We start from the raw sequence: 23,176 nt of genomic DNA on the forward strand, positions 1-23,176 counted from the left end.
CTTTCTGCCAAGGTTGCTGAAGAGGACAGACTATGATTCAAGAGCTGCTGGCACCCATCCTGCCACTATCAGGGGAGAGCTTAGTTGATAATGCAGCCAACACCAAAGAAAACAGAGCCAAGGAACAGAGAGAGCAAGACTGGGTCCTGATGACATTGGACCCCCTGGATCCAGCTATAGCTGAAACCAGCTACCTGTGTACTTCTTAATTATAAGAGCCAATGAATCCCATTCTTCACTCATTCATTCAACTTAAGGTAGTTTGAGTTGTGGTCTCTACCGATTGTGACTGAAGGAGTTCTGACCAATAGAGAAGCTCTGCTGTTCCTTGAAATTTCAATTATAAGAAGCCAGAAACAAAAGGCTATATAATATATGATTCCACTTATATGAATGTCCAGAAAAGGCAAATCCATAACAACAGAAAGTAGATTAGTGGTTGCCAGGGGCTGAGAAGAAGGGGGAATGGGGACTGACTGCTAATGGCTACTGGGTTTATTTTTGGAGTGATGAAAATGTTCTGAAATTAGACAGTGGTGATGGTTGCACAACCCTGTGACTATACTAGAAAACACTGAACTATATACTTTAAACTGGTGGATTTTATGATATGTAAATTGTATCTCAATTAATAAAATAGAAAAAATTTAACTATAGCCATCGGAGCTCCTGCAGGGAGTGAACGGGAGCATTTGATCCCCTCACTTTCCTTGCTGTGAGGGATAGAAGTTACCAAAGCAAGAACTGCAGAATGGGAAAAAGCTTTATTTCAAGGGATTACAAAAGGTAGTGAAATACAGGGGAAAGGGAGTGCTAATATAATCTGGAATAACAGAGAATGGCCACTTAGTTTTGCTTTCTAACTACAAACACAAAAGGGGATCTCATTATTTAAGGTAAGACAGGATAAGCACAAAACTATAGATCACTGGGCTCCCTCATCTAATCTAGAGATTATGAGACAACTAGTTTAATACCCCTTGAGCTGTAGCATCCATTCAACACAAAGTTCCTTCGTTTTATTTACCAGATGACCAGGAATCGTACACAAGTTTGGCTGCAACCATGTCTTCCACCGCCATTCCTGGAACGGACAGAAATTTGGTTCACCTTTTGTCAGAACAACTTTTCCTCAAACAGCCCAGGTCCCAGAACTGGCAGTCCCCTGATACAGTGTCCATCAGGGTAACAAGGACTGATGCCCAGAGGTGAGTTCAGGCTTGAAGTATTGGCAAAGGGCAGAACAAGGCAAGAAACGCCCACCAAAGAAATTTTACGTATCCTTCAGACGTTAGTTCAGGGGTCAGAACACTTTCTGTAAAGGGCCAGATGGTAAATATTTCAGGCTTTGCAGGCCAATTACTTGCAGTTACTCAACTCTGCCATTGGAGTGCCAGGGCAGCCACAGACAACAGGGAAACAGATGAGCCTGACTGTGCTCCAAGAAAAGTCTCTTTATGGACACTCTAGTTGGAATTTCTTAAATTTTCACATGTCACAAAACATTCTTAATTTTTTCCCCAATCATTCGAAAATGTAAAAACCATTTCACTTGTGGGCTGTACAAAAACAGGTGGTAGGTTGGGTTTAGCCCGTGGTCTGCAGTTTGTTGGACCCTCTGGTCTAGTCCAAACCCTGAATCCTTCAGCAACGGACCCTCTGTCTTATAGTTTGGGGCACAAACCTTAAGCTTGAATGGACATATGTTCTTAAAGGCCAGGGGCCGGTTTTTATTAACTTTTGTAGCTACCACTGCTCCCAGTGTGGAGCTTGATACTTAGCAGGTATTTAATGTGCACCTGCTGGATGAACGGCTGTGCCGATAAACCAGTCCCCAGAAGTGAGAAAGGAAAAATTGCTCAGAGGTGTAGAGCAGGGCTATGTGGTGCTGTGTCTCCTGAAGGGAGCCGGCTGACCTCTGATCTGCTAGGAACAATGAGACTTTCAGACCCAACTAGACCAGTGTGATGTCTTTGAACCAGGCTCTAGATAAAGCTTATACTGTGTTTGCCTGTCTTTCTGTGCATGAGATTAAAAAAAAATATTTAACAGATGGCAAGGCATGGATACTGACGGACTGGCATGGGTGCTGGGTGGTCAGAGTACTCTTAATACTCTGCCAGGCATTAAAGCTTTGGTTGCTTAATCATTAACAAATATGTAAGGTCTGGTGAGGCTGAGGGGCTCAGGGCAGCAAATATTTACCAACCATTTTGAGAGTAGTTCAATATTTTAGGTGTAGGAGCTGAACATTAGCTCTGTTACCACGTGTGTCCATTTCCTTAAATCTGGTGGGATGGGAGAGCTGGGCTGAGGGGCAAACCAGCCGCTGGGAGCCCCTTCTTTGTTGGGCTTCTGCCTGTGCTAACTCAGGTAGTAATGGGGCTCCCCACTGAAGACCTTCTTAAATCAGCAGGCAGAAAGGTAGGGAAGGAGGGGAAAAAAAGGTCTCAGGCTGTACTTCCTGTCTGGGTCTCCATCAGGTTGGGGCTCCCTGCTATTTCTCTTAAGCTCCCTGTTTTTAAACATCTTTTTCTCCTGTCCTCCCATCTCTGAAGGATATCTTCTTCTGAGTGTCATTGTCTTAATGCTGACACTTGCTGTGTGCACATTGTTTTATATACACATCTCACTTAATTCTCACAAAAACTCCAGGGAACAGGTGGTGAGAAAACTGTGGCTCAGAGAGGTGAGGTCACTTGCCCAAGGACGCGTGTCCAGGGAGTGGCAGAGAAAGGAATCCAACCCAGGACTGACCAGTTCCAGAGTTCATGGGCTTCACCACTATGCCGACGTAAATAATTGACCTGAGTGATAGGTTTCACAATGCTTCAGCTGTGGAGCCTGCCGACCCATTCCTCTTCCCACCTGTGGGTAAACCTACCTTGTGCTCTGGTTAAGTTTATGCCTTGGGAGCAATGGCTCTTACCCAAAGACTTGAACACCGTAGTCTTCTCACAGTGGGCTGGTTTCACTCCCTTTACCACTTCTCCGAGCTCAGCGAAGATCTCGGCCTGTCAAATGAACACACACTGACTCAGGCCATGGGGCTAATGTCTGCTCAGGGCCAGCTTCTGAAGCCAGGACAGGGTGTCCCTGAACTGGATAAGGGATAAACTTGATAAAAGGACCTTTTGTAAACTGGATTATGTCAGGAAGGAAGCCTCCACCTTAAACCTTTTTTTTGGGGGGGGGGTGGCGGGCGCGGGTACTATCTGCCTCTGTGATACTGTGATTGCAGAGATGCAAATCTGTAGCCAGGGGAATGTCCTGCCAGGATACTGTCAGTGAGGAAATAGGCCTGTTCTTATCTGAACACTCATTTTGGCAGCCCCCTTCTTGCCTCTATGCCCTGATTACAAAAAAAAAAAGGCCAGAAAGTGGCCAACCCTAGTCCTAATTTGTTGGCCACACTGGGGAAGTTTCCAGGCTGTAACAGGCTCCTATCTTCCAATCCTACTGCTCTATAGGACAGCTCAGTCCAACAGAAAAGCCCATCAAGCCGCGCTCTTCAGGCAAAGGGGACAGGAAAACACATCACCACATAATGGCCACATTATTCTGGAAGGGGATTAGAAAAGGTTGAGAGATGTTTGGGAGTTGTCATCCCACAAAGAGGTAAGGGTTACCGAGGTCTGAAGCAGGCCAGACAGAAGGAGGTGTTAATGAAACCCTGGGATCCAGGTGAGGCCATCCAGGCAACAGCCCACCAGAAAGGAGGCTCACCCCTGACAAGAGGACATCTCCAGACTCTTTCAGGGCGGCCTCCTGGGAATCCACATACAGCACAGCCTGTGTCATGAGCTCATCATCCAGCTCTCTCCAGTCAGGTCTGCTGGCGCCGATGGCTAAGAGACAGCAAAACAGACCCTGAGCCTAGAAATGGTCACAAGGGATACCAAACACTCCAAAGAATGAAAGGGGTGGGGAAAAGGAGGTGACAGAGGACACATGGGAACAGATGTGGAATGCCCCATTTCCCCAGGCCAACTCCCTCCCCATCGACGAGACTGAATTCACTAATAAGAACGATACCTGGGCATTTTTTCCTTTCCATTTCATATCCATTCTCATTACTAAAAAAAGATTTCGAGGCAACTTAGCATTAATTCACTGTGTGCCTACTGTCTGTGGGATGTTTCACACATACTACTCATAGTCCTCACAAGCACACTTCACATCTGATTCCCATTTAAGAAGTACACAGACTGAGGCTCAAAGAAGTGGTACATGCCAAGGTTAAGTATCTAATAAGTGCATCTATAGCTCTGAGACAGTACATGCCTTTCATGCTTCTTCCACTTATCAGGAACAGAGACTTCCTTACAAAACCCCTAAAACAGAGACATTACTTGGAGCTTATTCAGACCCCGCACTCCTCTATCTTCTGTCTGTCTGCTTGCTCTTCAATCATTCCCATCCCTCACCCCCAACCACTTCTCTCTTAATTCACGAGAAAAGAGCCCAGTGTTAGGGTCAGAGAGAAGCCCCAATAAAGAGGAAACTGGCTGCACCCTAGCACCAAGGTTTCACATCCTCTGCAGAGCCCAGAACCATAATGATGAATCCAAGGAATCATGACTCCTGGCACTGGAACACAGGAATACGCAGAGGCTGCAACCAAATGCCTGCAGGGCCAGGAAGGTAATGAAAATGAGCAGAACTGGTCAGAGGAAGTGGATTGGAAATGGTGGAGACTGAGGTACAGAGAAGAAAGCAGACCCTTCTAAAGCGGACAGTTACTGTTCAGCTCAAGCTAATTGTTGCCATGTGAGAATGCAGGGCCACTGTTAGAAAGCCTCCCCTACCCCTGCTCCCTTTTTAAAAGAGAAGCAGGAAATCTCTTTGCATGTGTTAGTTCTTGATTTTCAGAACACTCTATGGTCTGAAAAAAACACATCTGCTGGCTGGATCCGGCCCATGCCAGCCAGTCTTTGGAAACTGCTATAAAGCTTTATACAAATATAAGGCAGCATTTACAAGCCTTCTCTCACTGCCATCCAGTTTTCTCTACTTGTTCCCTCTCCTGCTGTTCTCCCTCACTCTAATTTTCAAAGAGAGTGGTGTAAAAATGTCCATCTTGAAGGCTGTTTGTGTGAGCAGTTCTATAGAACAGAAGCACCAACTAATGAAGCTCATAAATAAATCATAAGCTGGTGGGAAAAACCCTAGCTTCTCAAGCCACCTCTTCTGATTGCTCTTGTTGCCCCCAATCTGGAGGCAGGGTGAGTTCTCGAAGGGCTGCATAAGGCCACTCAGGCTGATGGAGATGGTCCGGGTAGCAAAAGGAGGGGCTTGACTCGGGCTGGGCCTTGGCCTTCCTGCAGTGGGGCGAGAATGGGTGAGGGTCAGACGCTGGCTGTTGGGCTGCAGGGATAGGATGAGGGACGTGCAGGGGAGGTTGGAATTGGGCGTATCTTTACAGCCAAGCTGTAAAGTAAGTAAAATCTGTTGTTGGTGTTTCCCTGTTGACTGCACTTACAACATACTTAAGTATATTTAATGCCTCTGTGAATACATAAACCAATTTCGTCTTCAGGCTAGGGAAAGATATGAGATGGCTTGACTCTCCTTCCGGGAGAGAGACTCAAAGTGTGACAGGGGTCCAACATGAGGGATAGTCTCTGTTGTTGGCTTTGAAGGTGGAGCGTCCACATGAAAAGGAATGTGGACAGCCTCTAGGAGCTGACAGCAGCCCCAAGGAAAAGGGCACCTTTGTCCTACAACACAAGGAACCTGCCATGACCATGTGGGCTGGGAAGAAGACTCCGGGCTCTGGATAAGACTGCCGCCTGAACAACACCTTGATTTCATCCTTGTGTGAGCAGAGGACTTAGCTAACCCATGCCCAGACTCCTAACCACAGAAACTGAGATAATATGTGCTGTTTTAAGCTGGAAAAAAAAAAAGAAAAAGCTGAAAAAATATCAAGTCAGTCTTGCTGAAGATTCAGCTCTTGTCCATTTCACCAAGAACTGGTTTCTCTTGATTCCCTAAGTCCTTCCAGAAATGGTCTTACTGTTCGAGTCTGGCTTTATGAAGAGTAAGACCTACCCCCTGGACCCACATTCATAATACCAGTCCCACACAGGCTGAGACCTTCAATTTGCTACGGCCCATTCCTCAATCATACCATGTTTTGTTTCCTTTATAGAACTTATCTTCAGCTGGAACCATCTAGCTCATCTATTTGTTTACTTGTTTGTTGTCTACCTCCCATCTCTGGAATGTAAGCAGCGATCTTGATTGCTGGTTTACTGTGGCATCCTCAGCATCTAGAACAGTGCCTGACACATGGTAGGGATTCAATACATATTTGTGAATGAACTTGGCCCTTGCACGTGTGTGCAGACATTTTAGATTTTGAGTTCACACTATGTGCTTGTCACTAAAACATGGGGCACTGATACCATGTTTAAATTCTTGAGTCTTCAATTGTTTGCTCATCAGAATCCAGTCTTCTTATTGAAAGATAACATAGGGTATCATTTAAGATCTTGGGCTCTGAGGGTGTATTACCTCAGTTCAAATCCCAGTTTTGCCTCTAAGAACCTCTGACTTTGGGCAAGTTTCTTAACCTTTCCATGCCTTGGTTTACCTACCTGTAAAATGGGGGTCATGATAATAATAGCTCCTACTTCATATGGTTGTTGTGAGGATTCAGTGATATAGTACATACAAAGAATTTAGAACAGCACCTGCAATAGTAAGTATTCAATATAGACCAGATCTTGTTATAACCCCCAGGGCCATTTGAGGATCTTCAGAGGCCCCAGGAACTCTTACGTTTAGAGTCCCAACCATCCTCTCCCACATATTAAAAAGCACCCACATGTCACATTAAATGTCTTTGGTGTTGTAATTTTAAAAAATTTGTTTTTGTAATTCCAAGTGTTGTTAAAGAACAAGTGAGTCATTTGGCTTTTGTAATTTAAATTTCATAACATTTAAGAACTGAGCTATAATTGATCATTTGCTATAATGATACACTTTATAAAACTTTAATTAAATTTATTAGTTTCAGGTTTGTGATTTTTGTTTCATATTTTGGAGTATCATTTTTTTTCAGAACTCAAATGTTTCTGAGGCCATTAAAACGCTCAAGCATTTTGCATGAGTAAAACAGCTCTGCAGATGCAGCCCCCTTGGTCCAGCCAAGGGAGAGTCTGGCCACCAAAGGCTCATGGAGCCACTCTGCTTACCATTGATGTGAGCCCCGGGCTTCACCCATTCACCGAACAAAATGGGCTCCGTTGCCATGGTGACTGTGATGATCACATCTGCCCCGGTCACAGCCTCCTGAACCGATGAACAGACCCGTACCTCTCCTTGCACTGTGTTCGCAAACTTCTCTGCATTTTCTTTGGTGCGGTTCCATATCCTCACCTTCATTGGGGGTAACAAGAGGGACATTGGTGCCATGATTATCTGGCTGTTTATGTTTCATTAAGCCCAGGGGTGCAAGGAAAAGTTGAACCACTCTGGGGTTAGGGCTGTAGTTATTTAAATCATTCCATATGGCGAATGTACATTTGTCTGGGCCAGATATTTGAAAATGACCTTTCTCTATCCCATTCCCCTTTCAAGAAGGGGGGACGTTTTTCACTTCTAGCTTGGGACACACAGCCTCAGTAGCTTAATAGCTACTATATAGCTTAATGATTAGCAGAGCAAGTTCTGGAGCTAAACAGGCTTAGAATCAATCCTTGCTGTCGCTTACTGTTTCTGAAGTATATTTAACTTCATTCAGCCTAAGTTTTCATGTCTGTAAAATGCAAATGATAACAGGCAAAGTCAGTATCAAACTCACAGTTATGTTTGGGAGTCTGTAAAGGAGTCATAACAGGGATGATAGTCACAAACAGGATGTGCAGGGCTGTGCTTGGAATAGCTTGATCTCTGAAGGATATGTAGGGAATTAAAATCTGGAAGGGTTTCAGGAGTGAATGGTGCAGCAGAGTAGAAGGCTAAGAGTAATAGCTGCAGTTAGATTCCTGGGAAGCGCTGGCGGGAGAGGGTGCGTCACTGGCATCACCAGGAGGTGGGGACTTGCTAGCTTGCTTAACAGATTTTGATGTCTGTGGTGGCAGCTGTCAGCCTTCAACTGAAAATAAGGCCTAAAGAATCTCTCATAAGGAAATATAATAAATATGGAAATAAATGTTATGTCTGAGTAAGTTCATTAACTAAGGTGAAAAACAATACAATATGTCCATTTATAAGAGAATGGTTAACTATACCATCTTGCTTGATAGAAAAATATGAAATACCATACAAAAATTAAGTAATCTGGAAAAGTGATGGTGTTACAACATTCAGTGAAAATACAGTATATACAACTGTGTATATCTAACATGATTAAATCTTTAAGAGGTTAATATTCAAAATATACAAAGAAATTATAAAATTTAATATTAAAAAATAAAGCAACCTTATTGAAAAATGGGCAGAGGACCTGAATAAATATTTTTCCAAAGAAGGCATACAAATGGGCAACAGACACATGAAAAGATGCTCAACATCACTGGAACATAGGGAAATGCAAATCAAAACCACAATAAGATATCACCTCCATTTCCCTCGGCATGACGACTATGCACAGACCTATGGTCAATTAATCTCTGACAAAGGAGGCAAGAATACACAACGGAGAAAAGACAGTCTCTTCAATAAGTGGTGCTGGGAAAACTGGGCAGCTACACGTAAAAAAATGAAATTAGAACATTTTCTAGCACCATACACAAAAACAAACTCAAAATGGATAAAGACCTAAATTTAAGACCAGATACTATAAAACTCTTAGAGGAAAACATAGGCAGAAAACTTTTTGATATAAATCACAGCAATAACTTTTTGAATCCACTTCCTAGAGTAATGAAAAAAATAAACAAATGGTACCTAATTAAACTTAAAACCTTTTGCACATGAAAGTAAACCATAAACAAAACGAAAAGACAACCCATAGAATGGGAGAAAATATTTGCAAACGAAGTGACCAGCATAGGATTAATCTCCAAAATATACAAGCAGCTCATGCAGCTCAATATCAAAAAAACAAACAACCCAATTAAAAAATGGGCAGAAGACCTAAATAGACATTTCCCCAGGAAGACATACAGATGGCCAAAAAGCACATGAAAAGATGCTCAACATCACTAATTATTAGAGAAATGCAAATCAAAAGTACAATGAAGTATCACCTCACACCAGTCAGAATGGCCATCATCAAAAAGTCCACAAACAACAGATGCTGGAGAGGGTGTGGAGAAAACGGAACCCTCTTGCACTGTTGGTGGGAATGTAAACTGATAAGCCACTATGGAAAACAGTATGGAGGTTCCCATAAAAAACTCAAAGTAGAGCTACCATATGACCCAGCAATCCACTACTGGGCACATATCCTGAGAAAACCATAATTCAAAAAGAGACATGTACCACAATGTTCACTGCAGCATTGTGTCCTGGCTATTAATTTACAATAGCCAGGACATGGAAGCAACCTAAGTGCCCATCAACAGATGAATGGATAAAGAAGATATGGCACATATATACAATGGAATATTACTCAGCCATAAAAAGAAACGAAATTGAGTTATTTGTAGTGAGGTGGATGGACCTAGAGTCTGTCATACAGAGTGAAGTAAGTCAGACAGAGAAAGACAAATACTTTATGCTAAACCATATATATGGAATCTAAAAAAAAAAAAAAAAAAAACGTTCTGAAGAACCTAGGGGCAGGACACGAATAAAGACACCGATGTAGAGAATGGACTTGAGGACACGGGGAGGGGGAAGGGTAAGCTGGGACAACGTGAAAGAGCAACATTGACATATATACAGTACCAAATGTAAAAGAGATAGCTAGGGAAGCACCTGCATAGCACAGGGAGATCAGCTCAGTGTTTTGTGTCCACCTAGAGGGGTGGGGGAGGGAGGGAGGGAGGGAGACGCAAGAGGGAGGGGATATGGGGATATATGTATACGTATAGCTGATTCACTTTGTTATACAGCAGAAACTAACACACCATTGTAAAATAAATAAATAACCTCCAATAAAGATGTTAAATAAATAAATAAGTTAAATAAATAAACCACTTGTGGTGATTTCCAGAGGGGGAGGGTTGGGGGATGGGTAAAACAGGTGAAGGGGATTAACAGGTACAAACTTCCAGTTTCAAAATAATTAAGTCATGGCGATATAATGTGCAGCATGGAGAATATAGTCAATAATATTGTAATAACTTTGTATGGTGACAGATGGTAACTAGACTTATCATGGTGACCATTTCGAAAGGTATATAAATATCAAATCACTACAATGTACACCTGAAACTAATAAGATGTCGTATGTCAATTATACTTTAATAAAAAAAGCAGAGAAAAACCATACAACTATGTTACAAGAAGCAGACGAGAGAGACTGGAAATGTTAACTACTTGTCTTTGAAAACAGATAAAAGGGAATTTTTCTTTTGTTTTCTTCATTACAGTCTTCATTTCTCAAAGCAGAAGTATTATTTTTATCATAAGAAATCATACCTTAAATATACCCCACCCCTCTCACACACATAGAAAAAAATAAAATAAAAGTAGCATCAAATGTATCAAAAATAATAGGAAGTGTGAGCCAGCCAGAATGGGGAAAAGGAGACTAACATCTAGGCTGCAGAAGGCATGCTGTGGCCTCCTGCTCTCTAGGCCTCATTCCCAGCTCCTGGATCCCTAAGCCTGAATACTTAAGGACCCCAGATTCTCCTAAGAGAAACAACAGAAAGGGGCCAAAAGAATACCTGAATGTATGTAATGGATATGACACAATCCTTTAAGTAACCGAGTAGGCTCTCTGCGTACTTCGGCATACCCTGCAAACTGAGAAACTGGAGGGGGTGATTCAGGCCTTTCCCCCAACTCTTCACGTCCAGTGGGACTTCTGGGCAAATTGTTAAAAGAATGGTCTAGGGGGCTTCCCTGGTGGCGCAGTGGTTGAGAGTCCGCCTGCCAATGCAGGGGACACGGGTTCGTGCCCCGGTCCGGGAAGATCCCACATGCCGCGGAGCGGCTGGGCCCGTGAGCCATGGCCGCTTGGCCTGCGCGTCCGGAGCCTGTGCTCCGCAACGGGAGAGGCCACAGCAGTGAGAGGCCCGCGTACAGTAAAAAAAAAAAAAAAGAATGGTCTAGGGACTTCCCTGGTGGTGCAGTGGTTAAGAATCCACCTGCCAATGCAGGGGACACGGGTTCGATCCCTGGTCTGGGAAGATCCCACATACCACAGAGCAACTAAGCCTGTGCGCCACAATGCTGAAGCCCGCGCACCTAGAGCCTGTGCTCTGCAACAAGAGACTCCACCACAATGAGAAGCCCGTGCACCACAACAAAGACCCAATGCAACCAAAAATAAATAAATAAATAAATTTATATTAAAAAAAAGAATGGTCTAGATGGTGGGACTCTCAACCTGACAATTTCAGCATAACCCACACTGTAACAAAGGAGTACAGAGAAAGGTCACTGCTACTTCCTCCACAATCCTCCCTGGACCTACCTCCTTAAAGGAGAACTGCTCTGTGAAGACCTCATAATGGCTATAAGCCTGGACGCCAGCTCCAAGGATACACAACACTTCACTGCTGGGGGGTTTCAAAAACTATTTGAGAGAAATGAGATAGAAAAGGTCAAGGGAGACTCTAGTAGCCAGGAGAAGATCAAATACAGTTTGAGAATCAGGTGAACTTCAAGACCTCTCAGGCAATCAAGGAGATGTCATTGTGTATTTCCGTTTCCACAGATTGGGGAGGGAGGGAAGGAGCCTTCACTGGGTACCTAACATATGCCAGTGCTTAAGCCTCATGATCTCATTTAGCCCAGACAATTGACCCTATGAGCTAGATACTCCCATTGTTATCCTCCTCTCACAGATAAAGAAATTGAGGTCCAGAGAGGTTAAGTAACTTGCTCAGGGCCCTATGACTACTGAATGGCACAGTGCGGCTCTAAAACCACATCTTTCATTCTCCAAAGCCCACATGCTTTCTGCTGTGCTACCCTATCTCAGGGGCGTGATAAGCCACACCTACTTCTGAGAGCTGTTAGTTGCTTCTGGAATCCATGAATCCTTGGGAGCCTAGGTTCTCAGCTATATTTGCTGTGCCCACTCTCTGTTGATCCTGACTCAGCCTCCGTCTTCCTTTAAAGAGGGATGTAGAGATGGCATTTGTGGCACCTGCTAAGGGTATATGTGTGTCTTTATTTGTGAGTGAGGTTCTCTGATCCACTCTCCAGTAAAGTCTTTCTGACCATCCTGATAGATTTCACCACTTCATAGCACTTGTTTGTTTACAAATTTATTTTCCTGTACTGGTATGTAAGCCCCGGGAAAACAGAGACAGTCTTATTTGCACAGAATTGGCACATATCTACCATTACCTATGAGAAACAGAGCAGGGTTTCTTGACCTCAGCACTACTGATATTTGGGCTGGATAATTCTTTGTTGGCAGGTGGGTGGGCTGTCTTGTGCATTATAGGATGTTGAGAAGCATCCCTGGTCTCTGTCCATTAGCACCCCCTATGTCCTCAGTTGCGACAACCAAAACTGTCTCCAGACATTGCTAATTGTCTCTGGGGCAGCTGGCCAAATTGTTTTCAGTTAAGAACAACTGGCATTGAGGAATGACAACACTTGCTCCTCAAACCATCCATATTAAATAAGACCATCTTCTGCCTTTCCTCTATTTCATTTAATAAAAATTGAGCTCCTTGGGGCTGCTCTTTCTTACAATGCTAATTATTGAGATTCTGGAGTGCAACCTTAAAAATGAAAGTATTCTTAATTATTAATCACTTGCAGAAAGGAGTCTCAAATATTGGCAGGTGATTAGAGATGATGTCTCCTGTAGCTGCAGAAGGAGAGATAGCATTTTGTGCCGTCAACTATAGTTCAAAGAACCTTGATTTGAAAAGTTTTCAAAATGACAATATCCACAAGACTAGTAATCTTATGCTCCTGTCCAATAAGGAGAATTATGTAATTTTTCCTTAACTAAATTTTTTTTTCTGTTCTCAGTTAATATGAATCTATTCTTGGAAGTACACGTGGGCTTCAGAAATTGTTGCAGTATCCTGTAAAGTAACCTTTAACCTCTGATAGAAGAATTAACCTGGTTGATCATCAGAATCAACCAGATACCATAAAAAACCAAAACACCTAGTTTCTTAGGCCCTACCCTCAGCGATTTCAATTCAGTGGTTTTGGGAATCTGAATTAAAAAAAAAAAATTCCCCAGATGCTGCTGCTGCTGCGTAGCCTGGGTTGGAAACTACTGATCTGGGACGAGAAGACCCACAGCTACCTGGGTTGTCTGACTACAGGAAACCCTAGACTCCATTTCCTTCTGCACAAAATGAGGCCAGTAATACTTGCTCTGCCTTCCTCCCAGAAATCCAAAAATAAATCAAACAATGGTTTGGAAATTATTTTGGAAAAGATCAAAGTCCTTTTCAAATGTAGGGCAGTATGGTTAGAGTCCCTCTGTTCCTAAGTTACCAGGGAACATACTTCAGAGTCCCTTGATCATTTCAATCTGAACTGGGTCTGCATATAATTTTTCAAAGCCAGTTCATCAAGCTGCACACTGTAGTCTACTCCCTTCCTATATAATTACCAGATTTATCCCCACAGTCTTCCCTCCCCATCATGTGTTTAGAAGACCTTAACACACTCACAATTTGAACACCTGGTCTCTGCTCCTCCAACCCTCCGATAGACCCCACATTTCCTTTATGCTTAGGCCTCATAAACCAGCATTCCCAGACCTTTAATGTGAAAGGTTCCAGCCTTTAACTGTTCCTACAGATACCTCGTCTTCTTAGCCCTAGCCTCTAAAAATACTGTTCTTCTTGTAGGATGCCCTTGTAGGATGCTTAGAAATATCATCACCTCTATCACTTGCTTTTCCTTCTGCCTGGAGAGCTCCTCCCCTCTTCCTGTTTCACTCACTCACTTCTTTTTCAGTCTTTACTCAAATATCACCTTCCCAGTGAGGTCTTTCCTCGATAATTTAAAATATCACCCCTTCCCAATGCTCTCAATTCTGCTTTATTTTCATCCTTCTAGCTGGTGGTGGGGGTGGGCGTGCAATTTTTTTAAAGCAAGTCCTAGCCTATTAGTAAACTCAAAAGGGGTTTGCTGTTGGTTAATTATTTTTTTTAGCAAATCATACTATGCATTTTACTTTTTATTTTATTTATTGTCTCACCTCCCCTCTGCATGTAACTCTCTGTTTCGTGCACTACCACATCTCTGACATTTAGAACGATGCCTGATATGTGGTAGGATCTCAGTCAATACTTGCTGAATGGATACATCTGTGTGGCTTGGATCTGTTTATCTCCTCCTCTGCTTCTTATGCAGTACTGACTCTAGCCTATGGGGCAACCACACTGATTTGCCAGGAGCAGTGTGGTAGAGGGGAAAGAAAGCAGTCCTGGGAGTCAGAGAGGTCAAGTTTTAAATTCTTGCTCTGCCACTTGTTAGCTGTGTGACCCTGATCAACTCACACAACCTCTCTGAGCCATAGTCCTTATACCTGGCAAATGGAGATAATCATATCTACTTTGCAAGGTTGGTGTGAAGATCAGGAATAGCACATGTGAGGTACCTGGAATCTTGGGCTCATTAAATGGTAGCCAATCATTTCGTGAATCACTGTGCTCAGCTGACATCCCATATTTGGCATATGAAGTTCCAGCTATGTCCAAAGAAGTTCCAAATGAGTTCCTCACTTCTACCTTAGACATTCAAACTTGAAACACTCAATCCCACCCACCAGCTCAGCACAGCCAGGCACTAATCTCACCTTGGTGGCGATGGCAGACACTGCAGCTGTTCTCTTTGCAGTTATGATATTTCCATCCATGACCTTGGAGGAAAGGAGAGACAGTGAACAAGGGGCACCCCTATCCACCACTTAAGCAGAGAGAAGACGCTCTAAAAGCGTTAGCCCTAGGAAGCATCATAATATTCTATAAAGAGAATGCTTTGCCTGGATACAATCCCTCCACTTACAAGAAATACAACTTTGAAAAAACATCTTAATCTTTAAGCACCGGTTTCCTACCTGTAAAAATAAAGATAACGGCAACCACTCAGAGGGTTTTTGTGAAGATTAAATGTACTGGCGTACGTGAAAACATCTAGCATATGGCGAGCCCTCAAGAATTGCCCATTTGCTTTACTTGCCCAGGGATTCTCAAAACATCAAATTAAGGAGAAACTTCAGGAATAAGAGTAAGTCACTTGACATCTGTGCAAGGGCCCTGAAACTCTATCTCAGTGGCTCTCAACTCCTCCTGCACATGTGGGGAGGTTTGTGAAGATACAGATGCCCAGACATGACCCTTAGGTTGACTGAATCTGAACACTAGGGATGGGACCCAGACATGGTTGTTTTTAAAAGCTCCCCAGGTGATTCTGAATTACGCCTTGCTAGTAATAACTCCCATCCTTTGCACGGTTCTCTGTTTATATTAATCATCTCAATTGGTCCTCGCCAAGTAGTATCAGGATTCTCATTTTATGGACAAGGAAGTGAGTTGCTTGGCTACTGAGCGGATTCAGGAAGAATCTCAGGCCTTGTCATTTAGTTCCAAAGCCTGAGGTGGTCCCGGTTTCCTGGGGAAGCACTGCTGGTAGGTAGTATGGATGCCATTTCCATTGGATGAGCAGAGACTGGGAAGAGCTACATACTCTTTTCAGGGGAGGAATAAATGGGCAGCTTCCTTGGGGAACCAGAAATTCTGAGAAGGAGAGTCTAAGGATCCAGGGGTGGTTTGGATTAAGGAGTCTGTCCCTGATGAGGACTCAACCGGCTGGCCTCAGAGCCAGGCTGGAGGGCAAAAAGCACTTTCACTAACCGGTTGTGTGACCTCAAGCAAAGTGACTCTAATGCTCTGAGCCTCAGGAACCTCAAAAGAAAGCGGGTGGGGAGGTGAGGGTGTAATAAAAACTCCCACAGAGGAGTGTTGTCAGAATTGAATGAGACCAATTTCTCCTGCCTGGTACATGATAAGTGCTCAGTCAACAGCAGTGAGAAAGGCAGTAGAGAGCATAGTCTTAAGACAGTATAGGCCTTGGACTTACACAGAGTAGGTGTGAAGTCCATCCATGCCACTATGAGCTATGGAAATTTTGGTAAGTTTGGCATAGCTGCTCTATGACTCAGTTTTCTCATCTGCAAAATGGAGGTAATAAATTTACTTACCTCACAGAGTGGTTCTAAGTATTAAGAGAATTAACACATACAAAGTATTCAGAACAGTGCCTGACGCACACAAGGGGCTTAATACATTTGGACTACTACTATTTTTTGATATTACCATTAAATGTTAAAACAGGTCATTGTGTACCCCTTAGAAAAGAACTCCCAGGTATTAGAGAGCACCCCTAGTCTGTAACTCACGTAACTCCACATTGCAGAGATTCACTAAAGAAACGTTTCCTTGGCTACTGGGTTTGTGCAAGCTGTATATCTGGAGTAACCGGTAGAGGACAAGAACATTACAAGAATGACGAGATTATTCCTTCCACACTGTCACACGCTTAAAGCAGCAGTGGGCTCTGCTGCTGGGTTATGCATCCTTAGGCAGTTCTGGAATCAGATACACAGTCACAGATAACCTTCACTGTCACTGGCATCCAGTCACTCAGAGAGGGTCATGGGTGGTCACACTCAAAACTCCCCCTGGTCGACAGAGAACTAACTTCTGAGCCTCGCTCTGTGCACAGGGGCCCTGACCCACCCCTGGCCAGGGAGTTGCTCACCGCCAGAAGGGAGCCATCGCTCGGCTGGAAGAGTAGCACAGTGGCCTGATGGGAGGGGACAGTGGAGGTGGTGCTGTGGCCCTCATAGAAGGTGACCAACTTGGTGGTCAGGGCGTCCTCTGCTGCACTGTAGGCGGGCATGACCCCCAGGAAACTACAAGAAGAGAGGGAGCAGCTTCAACCCCTTCCGATCAATGCTGAGGTATCCTATCAAGTCCTCATGTCCCTTCCTTTCTCTTTCCTCGCTCAATGCCCTACTGGCCTTCTCCCTCGCCCCCCACCCCCACCCCCATCCGTCTGCCATTCCCTTTGGCAGTATGCTGAGTACGTTCAAGAATCCGGCTCTGGATGAGAAAAGTCACCCCAGTTCTGCCACTTACTAGCTGCGTAACCCTGGGTACTTCACTTCACCTCTCTGAGTCTCGGTTTTCCCATCAGTAAATGTTGCATCAATACCTACCTATATATGGAGTGTGTTGAATTGAACAAGGTAATTCCTGTAAAGCGCCCACTTGACACAGTGGGTTGCAAAAATCAGGTGGGAGCTGTTATTAGCAGTGGTTAGGTAAGCCCTCCCTTCCTTCCTCCCGCTGCTTCCATTCTCACCCGTCCTCTTCCTCCTTTCCAGTTTCTCCAGACCCTGGCCCGGCCTTCCTCACTCACCCACTGTGTTTGGCCACGGGCACCACGGTGCGCACCGGCTGCATGACCCCTCCTTCGGGGCCGCTGGAGAAGTTGGCCAGAGCCGCCTCCAGAGGCGGGATGAGTAGGCTAGAGCTGCGGAGGTGGTCCTGCACATCTGCCGCGCTCAGGAACGCTGGCACAGAGCTCATGTCGCCGCGGGCCTTCTACCTCCGCGAGCTCAAGGGAATCCGCGCTTCCAGCGCTGTGCCCTATGCGAGAGCGCCCAGGGCGCGCTGCCGCCTACAGGTCACCGCCCAGCTCCGGGGGCGGAGCAAAGCTGGTTTCCTCCAACCCCCATCCGCAGGGGTGGGCGAGCTGGGTCCGCTCCAGACACAGGTTCCCCGAGATTGGAGTTGACGCGGCGGGCTGGCTGGGAGTTAGTATTCTTGGCTCCACTTTCTCAATTCCTGTAGTTAGCTGTAGTCACATTCCTTGCAAAACATGTTAGTTTGGCGCCCTACCTTCTTCCCTCCCCCCAACGCCTCTATTTGCTGTCTAGGTCCTGCTGCCTGGGAAAGAGGAGACAGAGGGAGATGGGGGCAAACAATGATGGGCTCCCTTATTTCTTAAATTATTGCCTGCTTTTTAGGAGCTCTTAGATGAAAGGAGATAGAAGGTTATTAAAAAACATTTTCCTTTCAATTCTGTCCCCATCTGGAGTCCCTTATCCCAACCTCGCTCCCACCCCTACCCCATCCCCACCCCCAGATCCCGGGCTTTTGACCGCTTCGAGTGCACAGTATTCTCCTGGGCTAATTAATTGAACTAACCTTCACCTTTAGAAAAGGGGGAAGTTCCCAGGACAAGATATAATGGCCTTAGTCACAAATCGCCAAATGCATAAGATGTCATGTCAGCAGAGGAGTTGGGATCTGCCCTTGAAGTGAGACTCCAGAACTCTACTCCTAGCCATTAGGCTACATTGGCAGAGAGGGTGTAAGAGGGCATTTCGGGCCAGGTTAAACCCAGGGGTGGAAGGAATGTTGTCTCCTCCTTGAGGACAGAGTTGGACTGGAACCAGGGACTGATATCTAGGAGCACCAAGACGTAAAACTGGGATGCTTCTTGAAGTCAAGCAGCTAAGAGGGTGATTCTTTGGAAGGGAATTACATGGTTAAAGAGATTAAACATTTAGATAGAAGGGTCTTGTACCAATGCAGAGGGTGAAACAAAGGAGCAAGAGTGTAGCCTGGGAGACAGGTCAGGAGACTCCAGTGCGTAAGTTGTGCTCCCCTGATATTTTCACTGGGAGCTACATAGGGCACTTCTTAGGAAATGGTCACATCATAATGAAAGACAGTGTAGTAAGTGTCAAAATATGTACCAATGAAATAATAAATCACATGTAATGTACTTAGCACAGTGCTTGGCACAGAGTAGCCACATAATAAATGAAAACCTCTTATATCATCAAAACACAGAGAAGATGTGGCGGTGGTTGGAAAAGCTTATTTCAATTACACAAATTTGTTTCTTCAGTTCACCATCCTTAGAAATGCAGGCCCAGGGCTGCTGGGATTACGGAAGTGTTTACGGCTCATTATTTGTGTTGTTATAATTATTATGATGTAACAATTACTGGGTTTAAAAAATGACAGAGGTATAAAGAAAATAGCAGTGTGTCTCATTATTCTTGAGGGAAAAAAAGCAAAACCAAATACTCACCAACTAAAAGAGAAATGAAATAGGAAAGCCAGATGGTTTTTTGTTTGTTTCCATTGTGTATTTAAAAATTGAGCCCTGGTCAAGTAGAAAGCTTTTGTATTTGTTTCTAGCAAATCCTGTAGGAACAGGACTAGTCTGTAAATCACCTCAAATCGTGTTCTTTATAAAGCTTTGCGTACCATCACCCAGGCCCTCACTAAAGTAGCGCTGGGAAAATTGGTCTTGATTGAATTAATTCTGTTGGGACTGGAGACCCAGGGAACTAACTGGTCCCAAGTAACCAGAGCCTTTCCAAAATGAAAGTTATGCAATATGCAATATCTGATTAGGGTCAGGAGTTGTACAACCTGGGCAGGTAGAAGGGAATTCTTAGGTGATCACATATGCTATGAGTCCAACTGCCATGTTCTGTTGAAGCTCTAATACCTCCTTGAGATCTTTTATTATTTACTTTAAATATATTGTGTTAAAATTTTTACTACTCTTTTTAGCTTCACTAGGAGCAAAATTAGCCTGCTATTGTAGTTTAATATGCTATTTCAATCATCTTGAATTTGCATCAAAATAAATGCATGATTATTCAAAAGACAGTAGGTCTGTGAGTCACCTCAAATCATCTTCCTCATATGGCTTTGGGTGATATCACCCAGGTCCTCAGCAAAGTTTTAGCTGCCAAACATGGTGGTCTGGTTTTAGCTCAAGGGTCTGGAAAGAAGTCATCATAAAAGGGGAGGGCAGCCTTCTTCCTCCTTCCCAGCCTGGTGGTAGCAGCAGTGGTTCTGGGGAGGCTGGTAGGAATTCCAGGGGAGCAGCACAGGTCTGGTGGCTAACTGAAGATCAATGATCTAGAATATAGGTTAGAAGCTGTTTTGCAGTGTGGACTGACAGCAGATTAACCAGTGTACAACAAACATTGGCCCAAATTGTCCAGAGGGAAGGGGGTTGCTGGTGCCACACCACTTGGCTGGGCTATGGAGTTAGCATACTTTTGTATAACATGTAAATAAATACCTTTCTAGGCTTAGTTTACAAGGAGCTTCCATGGAAATTATCATATTGTTTTTTTTAACTCATTGATGTGATACATTGTACGAGCAGATATCCTAACATCTCAATTTGTTTCTAAGGTTTTTATTGGAGTTCTAATGCTTTGGAGATGAAATCCCCAAGTCATTTCCAGGTAGAGGATTAGGAACTTTGTACTTTGTGATTCCCAAGTAAAGGCTCTCTGCTCAGCCAGTTTGGATTTGAATCCTAGTTCTGCCACTGTACATGCTGGATGACCTTAAACAAGAGATTTAACCACTCTGATCCTCTTTCCTGCACTGTAAAATCAGATAGTATTAGTAATATTAGGACCAACCTCCCAGAGTTGTGGTGAGGCATAAATGAAATCATTTATTTAATAAATAAAATCATTTATTTATTAAACACTGGTAGGTGTTTAATAAGTATTATATTTTATATTAAATACTTATGTTTAATAAGTATTATATTATATAAGTATTATTGATGCTTTTTAGTTTATATTATTAAAATAATGAAACTACTATTAGCAGTAGTGACACGCCTAGAGGGTTTACAGGCCCCTGTGCCTGCACCTCTGGAAGTTCCTTGCTAAGCCTCCGTAGACTTTGGGGAGAAGGTGGCCACTTGCACTTCCCTACCCTTCCGTACTGCCACTACCACACTAAAGCTGACAGTAGGGCAGGGCTGTCACTAGGGTAAGCCAAGCACAGTGACTGAAGTACTCACTTCCAGCGCAAAATTTGGGGACATACTCAGAACTCAAGATACTCAGTACTGAAGATTTTTTTTTTTTTGCGATACGCGGGCCTCTCACTGCTGTGGCCTCTCCCGTTGCGGAGCACAGGCTCCGGACGCGCAGGCTCAGCGGCCATGGCTCATGGGCCCAGCCGCTCCGCGGCATGTGGGATCTTCCCGGACCGAGGCACGAACCCGTGTCCCCTGCATCGGCAGGCGGACTCTCAACCACTGCGCCACCAGGGAAGCCCCTAAAAAAAATTTTTTTAATGTAATATTGAAAAAAAAAACACTAAAAAAATTCCATGATAACGAAACTACCAACATTTTAAATAAATCTAGGATCAGGATTACTGATTTTTCCTTTTGTTTTAGCCTCCCATATAGCACCTCATGGTACTTTTAAGTTTTTTATTTTGAAAAAATTTCTAAATGTCATATTAAAGTATTTATCTTGCTTATTGAGTTGGTTTCCTCTTAAACAGGCAAGCAAGGCATCCTGGTTACTGGCCCCTACATTACTAATAAGTTTATTAATATTCTTCCTATTAAGTCATTACTACTAATAGTAGTTTCATTATTTTAATAATGTCAAGGCAAGTGTCTCACTCCTCTCACTCCTAGTCTGTCTTCGGGAAGTGGGGGACTGTGTGGTGGGCCAGGAAGAGCAAGTGGTAAAATATTTGGGAAACCTGAGACAGGTGGGCTGGACGAGCCAGGAGCCGGCAGGCTGCCAGGAAGGTAGGGGCTCCAGGGTCCGTGGGCGGGAAAGGGGGCGAGGCAGCGCTTGCTGGGTCCTCCCGCCCGCCTGGTACGGGGTCGGGCCTCGCCTTTGAGGGGTCCGTGCGGGGAAGAGGCTGCAAACGTGTCCGCGGGGCTGCCGGCGTGGCGCTCGGGTAAAGCGTTGGAAGGAGGTACCGCGCTCGGTCGACTGGCGCCCCTCAACGGCGGGGCGGAAGCAGTTACCAAGGCCTCGGCCGTGAGTGTACGGACCTCCTCGCCCTTCCTCCTCCTCCCTAAGCCCTCCAAATCGGGATGCTCCGCCTACCCCCCCCCCCCCCCGTCCTCCTTCCAGCCCAAGAGCGTGCTTCCTCTTCTCCCCCCCCCCCACCCCCCGCCCCAACTCCCTACAAACACGCAAAAACCCACTAGGGACTTAGAGTTAATTTTTTTTTTTTTTTTTTTTTTTTTGCGATACGCGGGCCTCTCACTGTTGTGGCCTCTCCCGTTGAGGAGCACAGACTCCGGATGCGCAGGCTCAGCGGCCATGGCTCATGGGCCCAGCCACTCCGAGGCATGTGGGATCTTCCTGGACCGGGGCACGAACCTGTGTCCCCTGCATCGGCAGGCGGACCCTCAACCACTGCGCCACCAGGGAAGCCCTAGAGTTAATTTTTAACTGTTTTTATTTTGGTTGTAACAGTGATTAGAAGGAAGGTTTTGGGAGGTTCAGTCAGCTTTAATTTTAATTTGACTTTAGACAAATGAGTTGACCTCTGAATCTCAGCTATTATGTAGGAATATCATTTTACCCATCCCATAGGATTTTTCTTTTTTAAAAGAATTGAGGTAAAATTCACCATTTTAAAGTATTAGAATTCAGTGGCTTTTATTACATTCATAATGCTGTGAAACTGTCACCACTCATTCCAGAACATTTTAATCTTCCCTAAGATAAACCCTGTACTCATGAGCAGTCATTCATCATTCCCCGTATTTCCACCCACTGGCAACCACAAATCGGCTTTCTGTCTGTATGGATTTGCCAATTCTGGGCATTTCTTATGTGGATGGAAATAATCAATAAGCCAATTAGAGCCAAATTGAGGATGATCGTCCGGGAGACGGTCTCTCAGATAACTCTGAGGAACTGCTCCAGAGAAGCATGATTTTCCGCATAGTTTTATATCTCATCAGAACAAAGAACACCAAACAAGTCAGGAATACATTCCTTCAAGATTTCACAAAAACAAAAAAAACAGATCAGCATGTATACAGTGAGTCAGTATGGCCTTGGCACCTGGGAAGGGAGTCTTATCGAAGAAGTATGTAGCACTGACATCCCAGGAAGGGAGGCATTTAATCTTTATTTTTTAAAAGGACATTCTTTACTTCAGGTACCCTTTTCTTTAATGATTAAAGCAGATGTACAATGTATGTTTGATAGGCTACAAACAGGCAGTTTTAGCTAGCATAAAATTCAAGTTAAATCCTGTATAAGCTAGAATGACTGCCTCATAACTCA

The 23,176-nt window shown here is 44.3% G+C and overlaps 1 protein-coding gene across 2 annotated transcripts; it reads right to left on the reverse strand.

Moving 5' to 3' along the window:
- Positions 1-745: 745 nt before the first annotated feature.
- On the reverse strand, positions 746-17,906 carry CRYM (crystallin mu). Of its 2 annotated transcripts, XM_004268554.4 has the most exons (8): positions 17,482-17,901; positions 16,819-16,972; positions 14,855-14,917; positions 11,543-11,644; positions 7,203-7,386; positions 3,727-3,848; positions 2,930-3,014; positions 746-1,084 (listed from the first exon to the last, which is right to left on the reverse strand). In XM_004268554.4, the coding sequence occupies exons 1-8, from the start codon at positions 17,649-17,651 to the stop codon at positions 1,020-1,022; spliced, it is 945 nt and encodes a 314-aa protein (XP_004268602.1). In that variant the 5' UTR covers positions 17,652-17,901; the 3' UTR covers positions 746-1,019. The 2 variants fall into 2 exon arrangements, with proteins under 2 accessions (XP_004268602.1, XP_033281833.1); XM_033425942.2 differs by lacking the exon at positions 11,543-11,644 and having other exon boundaries at positions 17,482-17,906.
- Between the last annotated feature and the right edge of the window lie 5,270 nt (positions 17,907-23,176).

The sequence above is a fragment of the Orcinus orca genome, chromosome 16 (genome assembly GCF_937001465.1).
Source record: "Orcinus orca chromosome 16, mOrcOrc1.1, whole genome shotgun sequence".
NCBI lineage: Eukaryota > Metazoa > Chordata > Mammalia > Artiodactyla > Delphinidae > Orcinus > Orcinus orca.